Source organism: Pleurodeles waltl, chromosome 4_1 (genome assembly GCF_031143425.1).
Source record: "Pleurodeles waltl isolate 20211129_DDA chromosome 4_1, aPleWal1.hap1.20221129, whole genome shotgun sequence".
Taxonomy (NCBI): Eukaryota; Metazoa; Chordata; class Amphibia; order Caudata; family Salamandridae; genus Pleurodeles; species Pleurodeles waltl.
In genome coordinates, this window is record NC_090442.1 from 457,323,607 (window position 1) to 457,336,025 (window position 12,419).

General features: G+C 44.3%; 1 protein-coding gene across 1 annotated transcript in view; it reads left to right on the forward strand.

Annotated features, from left to right (window-relative positions):
- The window catches only part of DCLRE1C (DNA cross-link repair 1C), a 344,756-nt gene that overhangs the window by 122,020 nt on the left and 210,317 nt on the right, over positions 1-12,419 (forward strand). The window contains exon 8 of the mRNA XM_069228721.1: positions 10,141-10,281. Coding sequence (XP_069084822.1) covers positions 10,141-10,281 — 141 coding nt within the window. The remainder of the gene's footprint in view (positions 1-10,140; positions 10,282-12,419) is intronic.

The window sequence follows — 12,419 nt, forward strand, 5'->3', positions numbered from 1 at the left end:
TATTGCTCATTCATCTTTGGAACTCCAACACAGTGATTCTGGGGGTACTGCTACACCCCCCGTACCCCTACTTTTAGCGCCTATGTGATGAATATGTAGCAGAAAATGTCTGCCCCTCCATGTTTTCCCAACATAGTTACTTCTTCATCCAGCAATTTTCATCCGTTTCAGAAATGTGTGCACTCTATATCACTTAACATATCTGTTATGGCCACGGACATGCTATGTAATAAATGTTACAGGTGTGCCCATTCTAATGTCCCAAAGTTATGCTTGTCTGTATCCGTCTGTGAGGGTATCAAGCAAAGCAGTCAAAATCTGGTGTGCTGAGCAAGTGGGTGCACAATCTTAAAAGAAAAACAAACAAAAAATCCTGACCACCAGGAATACGCCAATACAAACCAACAGCGTGTGTCTCCTTGTTGTCCCCATCAGCAGGATCCCAAGTGATTTGCAAAGTGTTAGATATGAACTTAGCAAGACACAGCGTAAACTGTTAAATCTTGATCAATAGGCGAAAGAGTGCAGTGCCAGGCGATTGACCTCTCCACAAATTTAGGCCAGATGGTCTTTCACTCAACTCTGCCCTTGACTCCCTCAGCATTCCTAATAGAAGGACATGAAGTGGTCCCCAAATCACTGACCAAGGACTCAAATTTGTAATGGATAACAGCACCTCTAAACCAACCGTTTTCCCCCAGTCTCCCATTGATTGATACCCCCACCCCACTGAAATTCTAACCACAGTGAATTGGGCTGCAGTCTTTGTCTTCATAGCATTCATATTCAGTGTCTAGTGTGGACATGTAAATGGCCTTGTGATGTTATTTGACTTCAAAGCCCCATGTTTCAGTTTCAGCATCCCACAACAGGTTAAAACATACATACGTGGGGGAGCCCCATCTGCTCAGACTCCCAGTGCAGAAGTATTCAAGGTTGGAGTGTGATCCAAGCACCCCTTGGGTTGCAATCTCCATGTCGTGTTCTGGTGTGGCTGCATCAGTATGATGCTCAGTATCTCAACTAGCATCATCCTCCACCACCACTGTCCGCAGAAGGATGCGAAGAAGGGGCCCAACCTCTACCCCTCCTCACCCTGCCATTCCATCTGCAGCCTCCTCATGGAATCTGCAATCCTGCTGCATCCTGCTAGTGCTCAAGTTCGTTTGAAAACTTTTAACCTGTCCCAAACATCCTCAGCAGGTGTGAAAAAATGTAAATTACCATTGTGAATCACACTCAGATTAGCCAGATACAACAGCATATACTGCATGTTCTTAGCCCTCAACTTCTGTTTTACATCTTCAAAGGATTTCCTTATGTTCTGGACTGGTTGTCTAACCCAGGAAAACTCTAACAATTTGATTCTTGTGTCCTAGGTCTCCAGGGTGTGTCCATCTCGATAATCTAGTTTCCCCAGTATTGGATCTTTCATAGATTCACATGCTTGAATCATTCCCCATTGTCTAAGTGGGCGTCCAACTGTAACATAACAAAGCAGTACATAACCTTATAATAAGCTATATTGACAATGAACAATCATTGCCAAATAGTAATTTGTTGTTATTGTCTGGAATCGCTCCACCCTCCCTGTCATTTTCAGATGATGAGGGAATATCTCCAAGAAGAGCTGCAATTTTGGATGCAGAAGTCATCCTGGGTGTCACGGGTGGCGGAATAGGCTTCAGCGTTCTTGGAAGCAGAGGTGGGGCATTAGGCTGTGTCTGGGATGTTGGTTTTGTGGGCTCAGGAAACCTATTACAGTAGCTGTGCAGCATCCTTTGGAGGTCTTGGAAAAGAGTCAAAGGCATCTGTATCATACTTTCTTGTGAAGGATAATGGCCATGTTGTTGGAAATGCTCCCCATAGTGTCTGGGTGGTTCCGCATATTCTGTCTGCTGGGGGTTGTAGTATTCCTGGTAATACTGTTCATCTTCCTCATCCTGAAATTTTACCTGGCGTTCAGAAGGGCAGTGGTCAGTCCCAAATAGGCGTTCATCGTCCGAATCTTCCATATCCAAAAGATAACTAGGAGGGAGAGGAGACACCTTACTTGGGGAAGTGTGTTCAGTAAGAATTAATGATTTTGTTATTTTTGCTATCATTGACGACATCGTCTATGACATAGTTGTCGAATCCGTGGTTGTAGCTGCCAACTGCAAAGGCTTATTGGTAGCCTTCAGCGTTGACAAAGTTATTCTAGTCAGTAATGTCATCGACAGTTGTACAGATGTCATTGACGATACTTCCATCTGTGTGATCGACCCCAGCAATGATATGGTTGGCATCATCACTGTAGCCAATAGCGATTAAACTGTGGAAATATTCACTGCTTTCGACTATGGTGTTTTCAACTGCAAGGTGGTGGTTGTCGAGAGTCTTAAAGCTGTTTTATGCTTTGTCTTCAATGGTTCTTAGGAAGGCTTTGGAGTATGTAATCCAGGTTTGCAGATGAAGTGGTAGGCTCAGACCTGGCAGCTTTGAGATTTTTTTCTCTTCTCCCCTTTTTCAAATTGTACTTCATAGAATCATGGTGAGTACTCTTTAAGGCGGTGGTTCCCAACCTTTTGATTTCTGTGGACCCCCACTTTAACATTAGTGGAACCCAGGGACCCCCACTGAATCATCATTGGAATCCGGGGACCCCTGCCTGAATCATTACTGGAAGCTGGGGACCTAATTCATCAATATTTGTTAATATTTTTTAATTTTCTAAGCAGTCACGGACCCCCTGAGAAGGCTTTGCGGACCCCCAGGTGTCCCGTGACCACAGGTTGGGAACCACTGCTTTAAGGCTTTCCTGCACTCCTCTGAAGTCCCCTGGTCATGTGAACTCTCTCTCTTCTGTGACCTTTTGTGTGAGGTTATTAAAGTGATTGTTCATTGCCATTAAAGTCTATTATAATGTTTGCACTGCTTTAATAGGGTACTGTGTGATTCCCACGTCCACGACAGAGAATGATTCAAGCATGTGAATCAATGAAAGATACCAATACTGGAGAACTACAGTTACAAGTAAGTAACTAATTTTCATTTGGACTATTTTAGCCCTTGGTGGTGGGGGTGCTCCAGCCCCCTTTGTACTCGTTCAGTTATAAACTGAGGGGACAGACCCTTGGTCTTCAGGTTCTGTTTGATTCCCAGTGCAGAAATGCCCCCTCAGCACCCCAAATTGTAAATTGTTGTGGTGTGATCTAACCTACCCATCCGCAAGTCAGTCTGTAAACCACTGTGCTAGCTCTGCCAGAGAGCAAAGTATCTTTAAAGTATCCACAGTTTTTGCCATTTCCATTGTCCTCTTTTTGACTTGTTAAATACCTTCCCTGAGAAGGTTTTCCTCCATAGAGATGGTATCAGTAATAGTCCCCAGGTCCTGTCGGATCTGCGTTATCCCCTCCAGAATCTGGCCACAAGTAGGGTTAGGTGTCATGGCTGTAGCTCAAGGCTCGCCTCCCTTCCCCTGTCTGCCAGCGGTTTAGTATATTGATTGATTTTCGTTTGTTGGGACAATCTGTCTGTTCTGTCTTTCCCCATGTTTTAATTTGTGATAGAGGTAGGGACTGCTCTAGTTCTCAGTGTGACTCACGCACTGATGTGCCTTGCCCAGAATCTCTTTTTGAGATTGAAATGATTACTCATGCTAGGTGGAGGCACTCCAGAGCCCTAGGGAGGTGCCCATTCAGTCTTGTTTTAGATTGATCCATCAGAGAACTCTCCACAGGGCATATTATTCCAGGGTACTCCTTTATTGGATGAATAGAGTGGGGGACTCCTCCCTGTGTCTGAGACAATGTGGACAAGTTAGGTACCAAGGTACTCCTTTATTGGATGGATAGGGGGGACTCATCCTTGTGTCTGAGACAATGTGGACAAGTTGGGACCTTTTATCATATCCTGTGGTCCTGTCCGGGGATTCAACAGTATTGGAAGGGAGTAGTCGGGATCATGACCTGGGTGCTTGGGCACACAGTCTCTTTGAATCGTAAACTTAAACTGCTCCTTTTATCTATTAGTGACAAGGAAAGCTGGCCAAAACATCAGCAAATGTGGTTAGCTCTTGCTGTGATAGCTGCGAAGCGAAACATTGCAAAAGCCTGGTGAATGGAACAAACAACCGGTGTTGTGGCATGGAAGTCTGACTCAGACTGGTCCAGTGGGGCTAAGAGGGTAGTTTATCAAAGTAGGGGATACCCAAAGAAAGGGATAAGCTGTGGGGCAATTGGAGTTCATATAGAGAGGAAGAGTGGGTTGATGGTTCAATGGGAAGTGGTATGTAACATGCTTAGGAGTCTGAGGCACAATCGATCCTTACATGCGTCTGTTGTCACGCTGAAAATGTATGGCTTGTACCTGACTGAACAAATGGTTATATCCTTTTCTAGTAACACTTTGAATCACTTTGTGAATCGTGGTCAATTGTTAAATGCGAGCTACAATTGTTTAAGTTTACTAATATAAAGATTTTTAAAAAATGTATTATTCATGTTCTTTTGGGCTCTCAGCCGTCTGTCACATTGGCAAGTAAGAGTAAGACAGAAATGCCACCCCGCCTCACGTTTGAGCACGCTACGTGTGAAGATATGAGAGTTTTGCAGGCCCACAAACAGCCCATCCACTCATGCTCCATGTGTAAGGAGAAGCTGGTATTGTTGAAAAAGAATTAAATATGTCTGCCTCCTCCTTGCAGGGGAAGTAAAGACACCAGTCTATCGCCTTGCGCAGTTCCCAGGCTGCCTCGGATATTTAGACAATCATCAGTCATTATGGGAAAATTAATGTTTAACTGTTACTTATGTTACGGCAGCAAGAGCCCTAGGGCCATGCATCTTGACGCCTCAGTATGGAATGTCAATAGTATGCCTTTTAAGCAGTTGTCAAGGTGGACGGGACCTGAGGGACACGACGTGGCCATACTTTTTTAATTTAAGAAGAAGACGACAGTCCTGGGACGGTTAATTCCAACAGTTGAAATGTTTTAGCGGAAGTGTAAGGCAGGGAGGTTCCTGTGCTGTGAAACTGAGGGAGGGGCAGACAGCTAAACAAGCTTCCTTTTCAGGTTACCTGCATGCCGAACGAAATTGTAAATGTGCAAATGTAAAAGGTGATTAAAAGTCGGTATTGGCTTTATTTGATTAAACCACTTGAAGCTTCCTGGTGACACATTTATTTTTTTCTGAGTGATATTGAGAGTTACCAGCTCAGCTGAGAATTGTGTGCTTTTAAAGAACAGTTTTATAAAAAAAATATCTGTACTGTATACAATCTAGATATTACTAAAATCTCGATTTTGGAAGCACTTTTTAGATTAAACCTTTTTGTGGCAGCCTAATTTGTAATATGTGTAATGCAAGTTGAAAATAATGACTTGCATATTCATAGTGCTGTCTGTCACAGTCTGTGACTTCATAGCACTTCACATACACAAGTCACTATTCTTTACTGCACCAACCAGAATTCAATTCTGTGGCTCTCTGCAGACGCACACAGACTTCTGCAGTGCACTGACTAATAGAGGTCTCATTATGTACAATAGTGCATTTCCCACTGATTAACTTAACTTGCATCTGTTTTTCATTTAAGCTGTGCAGTGTTTTATATATAGTTACCTGAAGGTGAAAGACTGAAACAAATGACAAAATATTTTGTTTTTTAGCTATGCCTTTGACCCCGGCCCCACCTTCACTCACCCAGCCCCTACAGGTGCACCGTTCCCAAACTTTTTTTAATGCACTTCAACCACTGCTTTTAAGATATAAATGCACGCATGCCAACTCAGAAACTGCTCCCCTGGACTCTACCTGCAATGTTGCTGCTCCTGCAAGCCTCAGGAGGTCGAAATCCTAAACACTAGCACTGTAAACTTCAAGCCAGGTGCCACTTGTGTCCTAGATATCCAAAGCAGTGCTGCAGCTCTATGGCACAGATGAGGCTGTGCTGCTCTCAACTGCAGGCCCTGAGGTGCTCTCACCGGTGGCTCTAAGATTAATCCACACACTGTGATTCTCTCAGGTCTGTCGTTCTTAGTCCCACCTTACAGCCTCGGGGTCAATCCATGCTCTGCAGACCACTGCAGACACCTGCACTCTCAGGCCAATCAGAAGGCTGGCCACACACCACACCAGTGGGCCCTGCATTTTTGGCTCCTCAGACTTTTGACTCTACTACCTTTCCCAGGCTGCTCAACTCTGTCACCGGAGGTCACAGGCATTTCCCAATAAGCCAATTGCTCCAGCGTACCATGGCCAGCCCGGCCATGCACTACACCAGCACGTCCTGCCATTCAGACCCATCAGGTCTCTCAGCACACTGTCTCCCCAGACTGCTTCTTTTCACCTCCATAGCGCTCCAGTCTGCCCTTGGACATGGATCACCTCACCTTTCCAGGCAGTGGCGGCTGATAATTTTAACAGTGTGGGGGGGGGGGGTGGGAAACGAGACGCATACATACATGCACACACACCAATACATTCGCACACACATATACACACAAATTAATTCACAAAACTCACTACCAAATATTCACACATACATGCATGCACCAAACAATATATTTTTTTTAAAAATAACCCATACCTGCAGCTCTACCTCGGAGATCCCAGGAAGGTTGGGGCTGCTACCTTCTTTCTTTGGCTGACCTTAGGTCAGCCAATAAGGGGAGGCCTCAATCCCTATTAGTCACAGAGTGGGATGGGGCCATCGAAAGTTGCTAACCCCTCCTCACTTTGTGACCAGGTGTCATTAATTGGCACTTCACTCTCGGCAATTCAGGGCTTAAATCTAAAGTGCCTAGGTCCGAGGCAATCAGTGACGCTCCCCTTTGTCACAAGGGGGAGGGCCTTGAGAACCTTTGCTGTTCTGAGGAGGTCACTCCCACAGGAGCTGTGACATCCTATCAAAGTCCAGCTCCGGCAGCATGTGCATTTGGCACATGTCTAGCTTCTGGCTGCCTGACCTGAAAATAAAGAGTGTCTGTTAGGCTGACCTTTGCTCAGCCTGACAGACGCTCTTCTTGACTGGCAAAAGGTGAGGGGTGTGGCCCCCTCATCCTCTATGGGCAGGCCGCAGCAGGTCCCGGGGAGGGCAAGCAAGGCCAGAACTGTGGTTCCCAGTGCGGCGCGCTGCCCTGGACCCGCTTCCTCAGCTTTACGAAAGAATGGAACCACACGGACACAGGGTCAGCGAGGCCGCTGCAGATGTCTGCCAACCAGGCCAGTTATGTTGTTATGGGTGCATATTTTTCTGTGCTCCTATCCCACAATTCAGCTAGGATTTATTTTCTTTAGTTTCAATAAGGTCCCGGGAGTCAAGGACGAGCATCTCCTGTCGGTCAACTTACCATGCCACGACCCGCTTTAGTCTGCTTTCTTTGATGAAAACAGCTACCCACTACATTTACTCTGTTTTTTGCTCCGACATAGCTTGTTGTTCTTGAAAGTCTGTTTGTCTTGGGGTGGGCACCTCTCCCAGACTTCCTTCCATGATTCTTTCATTCCTGGGTTCTAACAGAGTTTCATTAACACAAAGATAATTAATGACAATAATTCAACAATACAAGAATTCAGACTCGAGATATTTCATGCTCATTTCAATAGAATCCGCATCAAGGACATTTCAAAGACAGATTCTCGTTACAGACATTTGTAGGGCGGTAACGTGGGTCTCGCTATATGTTTTCGCTCGGTATGTTTTTGCAACCATACCCCTCTGAATGCATCTGGCAGGAAAGGAAGTTCTGTGTAGCGAGGCCGCAGGCCGCTTTGGGCCTGGACGGATATATCCTGACTCCTGTCCCTCCTAGCTTTGGGAGCTTTTGAAGCACCTGGGGCAAGAAAGGAGACGGGAGCTAGAGCAGTGCTCTAAATGGGCCTGTACTGTCCGATACTGAGTACCGGCACTTTTTTATTTTGAGAGGGAACGTACCTGCACTTCTCAGGATAAAAAGAATACTTTTAATTGGAGAGTACCGACACTTCTCAGAAACAAGGAGATACTCCTATACAGAGTACCCGCACTTCTATTTTCCATTTCAAGCACTGAACTAGAGTAATGAAAAAAGTACCCCCTTTGTGATTTCATTACTCTTGGTGATTGCGCACTGTCCTTCAAAGCACCGACCCGGCTGTCCCGTTGTACCGGTGTACATGTAGGGACTGGGTGTCCTGCCGTAGCAGTATTTTCTCACAGAGGCTACTTCCAACCAGTTTTATAGGAGGGAGAGCGACGACTAAAAGCATAGAAACACCCTGAAGGACATTTTTCAGAATTTGCATACTGAATGCAATATTTGTTTTGATTAGTTGATTTTTTTTTTTTTATTAATTTTTTTTTTTAATGTAGCAGTAGTTGCTCTTTGTAAGTGATGTGTAAAATGGCAAGACGTAGCCGTGAGAAGAGGGGGGAAGGCGGAAAGGAAATACAGAGGTTAGTTAGTTAACATGCAAACGTTTTCCTTTTCAGTATTATCATGAGTTGTTTAATGCGAATGGAGCAGTCTGGACTACTTTCTAGGCGAAGAGGGACTGCGCCCCACGAAGCTTCTTGTTAGCTAAAGAATTTCACCAGCTGGGGCAGGATTCTTGAGCCCCGGGGTCTGAAGCGTGTGCATGTGTATAGGCCGGTTTATACCTGCAGGTGTTCGGGTTGTGGGTTAATTCCAGAGAAGTCCATTCTGGAGAAAACCGGGGGAAGACCCGACAGAATGGGTAGGGATCGAACATTTTTATCCAGAATAAGAAGTGAGTCTTCCCTGGTGTCAAGGTGGACCTGCTGGTGAAAACGGATCGGTGTAGTTATTGCAGTTTTAGATGTTCAAAATGACAGTAAACTTACTGAAAAGGTCAGCGGTGCCTTCTCAACAGCTAAGATCAGAAAAACCGTAATCGACCACCATGATAAAAGAAAGCGTTGTTAAAAGAATAAACTTGGGGGACCAGAATTACTTGACCCCTAGCGCAAAGCTAGACATAAAAGCCTTGTTAATGAGCCAGGACAATTTATGTCATAGATATTACATCCATAAACATACAGCTCACATCTTTTTTAAAAATCTAGAGAATCTTTAAAAAAAAAGAAAAAAAAAAAAGATTGTTCCTACTAACTGGAGTATCAAGCAAGTTGATACCAATGTTTTGGGAAAGCCTGTGAAACGTCCGCTTCACATTACATTTGTTTTTAATTCACAATTAGCTTGGCTATTACCCTTATAATTAGAGGGTGCTTGTTTCGCCCATTGGTGCCTACCACTATACATACGTTTCATCCTCTAATCAGTTGTTGTACACGTAAAATGTGTTGTTCGTGTGGTACTTGAATTGAGAGACTGGAGCGCAGGTAGTAGTTATACCTCAGGCTCTAGAGACCTCCCCCTTCGCATACGCTTCCCTGCAGGTTGTAGTCCCAGCTGGTCCTCTCAGCCAGTGTTCTACTCATAGCGCATCGTGGATGAGTTGCTGCTTCCGCAGTAAGACTGTTCTGTTAGGCAGATGACTGCTCCTGTGACATAGGTTTATGCTGCATTAAATACTTAAAACCAAATAATTCAAATGTGACAGGGTGTCGTCTCAAAAGAAGGTGGTGACAGGTTCTCATCAGTTGGGAATAGGAAGGAGCTGGGACTCTAGTGGCTTTGAAGCTTGACAGCGTGATCACTATCGAGCTCGGCAATGGTAACAAAAAGAGACAGGATTCATACTCCATTTGTAAAATGGTCACACATAGCGTGACTTTCATTACGTGACGTATCTTAGATTAATCTGTTTCTTGGAATGGAATTATTCCGGTATTTGTAAATCATTGCTTATGAAACAGAGAACAGAAACAAAGTTCTGCGTTTCCTGAGGTGGAACGATCCTTCCTTGGCATAAATAGCTCTCAGTACAGATGATAGATTGGGGGTTTATGCATTGCCATGAACTAATTTCTTGGAGATTCATTTAAGGTGGTTAACATCTCAGATACACTTTCTGTTTATTTTAAAAATAAATATTTCTGCTAATTACCTCAAAAGAACTAAACGTTTCCCGATGCCAAATCTGTTTGTAGTCAAGTTGTTTAGTTGTAATGTTAATTTACTTAAATGTGTTATGCTTGATCTGTTCATTCATTCAAGTTATTTTCTGTAATTCCACTTTTCGTGCTCAGGAGGAGTGCCTGATTGGAATTTTGGAGCTGGTCCGAAGTTGGATCAGTCTGAGTCCATACCATGTTGTGTGGCTCAATTGCAAAGCGGCTTATGGATATGAGTATTTATTTACAAACCTCAGTGAAGAATTTGGAGTTAAGGTAGGTTTGCATTAATAATATTTGTTTAATGTGTATTCTTCAGCACATGTATTTAGTAGATACAAAAGCGGTAATGGGCCAGTTTTACACCATTCTTTCCTTATGAAGTTACATTACATTGTGGCCTACTATGACTGTGGATATTAAGTAGTCAAGTTTGCGCCTTAGGGGTTGTATATAAATATATTGACAGTCTCAGAACCTTTAGCTAAATCTAAGCCAATTCCAGTCACCACTTTTCACAAACACTTCTTAAATCCTAGGCCAGATGTGTTCACCCTAAGTTACAATGGGTCCGATCCATGACACATTTTCCACATATCCATGCAAAACAAGTGCACGTATAATGATTCTAAATGGAATTCACTTATATACTTCGTGGGTACCCCCAAATATTGCCTGAATCTGGCACTACTGTAGCTGCATTTGACACCAACCCACAATGCAGTGCTTCAGTAGCTCTAAATCCTGGACAAAACCCTCCCTGGTTTTCTGAAAATATATTGTTTTCTGCTGTCTGATTCACATTGGGTTTTGTGGGAGGCTGACCTTGACAGTGTAGTTGCACATTCTTGCTGGCCTTGACATTGAATGTAAACATAAAAGCTAGGGACCATGCACTAATGGTCACAAGGGAGCTGGTTACTAATGAGTGCTGCCATTTGAACTGAGTAACAAAAAAGTGATAAATGAAATGCTTGAATTAATCTCAACCACTGGTATTTACTTGCAGCCACATCCCAGACCATCACTTTCTTTTGCCCACCATGCCACGTCAGATTATATCCAGCCATATGCAAGTCAGTCTTATTCATGTTCCAATAAGACAACACTCCAGCCTGAACTGCCAGGCCAGTTCCTTTCTGAACCAGAACACAGCAACCCAAGACAATTTTCCCCCTAGTAGGGGTCTTCAGTTGGGTGAAGTTTGGTTCCAGAGACGCACTGACCACAGGACTCATGTCTGGTCATAAGTCTCGCATTTATGGCAGATCTCCTTCCATGTTGTAGACTCTATTGTGATTTCCAGGGAATTGTCTTGAGTGGGTGGAGAACAGAAAACAACCTGACTCGAATTAAGATGTTCCATCCTTGGCTTGCAGTTACCACTATGATGATGGGGGATGCATATCTGGGGGGAGCTGAAGTTCGGGGCTGCTATTCACTAGATGCACTCAAAATGCACATCCGTCTGCTGGAATTCATGAAAATTGGACTGACGCTTTAAAGTCTTCATCAGGTTCCTTTGTCGTCAGCCTGTCCAGATCTTGATGGATAGCATGACCACAATGTAGTACGCCAACAAGCAGGGAGGAGTGGGGTCTCACTTTCTCTTTGTCCGGAAACTTTGAGACTCTGAACTTAAGCACACTTACAGGTACTGAGGATGGTTGCCAACCATTAAGGTTCGCGCTGCGTTAGTGCTGACAGTCTCAGTCAATATCATCTTGCCAACGAGTGAAGTCTTCATTCAGAAGGGGTTCAGGACATCTTTACATAGTGGGGCATGCTTAAGGAGGACCTTTTTTTGCCACTCACAGCAAAGTCCATTGTGCAGTGTTCTGGATCTTCCAATATTTATTCGCATGGAACATTTGAGGATGCACTGCAAGTGGAAGTTTCTGCTTCACAATGCATTTCTTCCTGTACCCTTGATTCCACTGGCTCTGAGGGATATTCAAGGCCCAATGCACTCTCCTCACTCCATACTGGCTGAGAGGGGCGTGGTACACAGACTTCCGGCACCTGTCACTGTACTCTCCCTTTGTCTCCCACTCAAAGAGGATCTGCTCTACCATTTGGCTGGTCGGATCCTGCACCCCAGTCTCAAACGGTTACACCTTCATACAATGATATTGAGCTGGACCATCTGAGTTCCTTTCAGCTTTCACTGGAAGTGGCTGACATGACCCTGTCAGCTTGTTGGCCATCACCTTAGTCAATCTATTCCGGGAGATGCAAAAAGTTTGTAGCCTGGTGCACAAGCAGGCACTTTGACACCTTGAAAACAACCTTAGATATATCCTCCAATTTGTATTGTCCTTGGACCAGCAAGGTTGCATGGTTTACACAGCCAATGGGTATTTTGCAACCTTCTAGGTCTTTTCATGTCTTCCAGCCCACCAACCTTTTTTTGT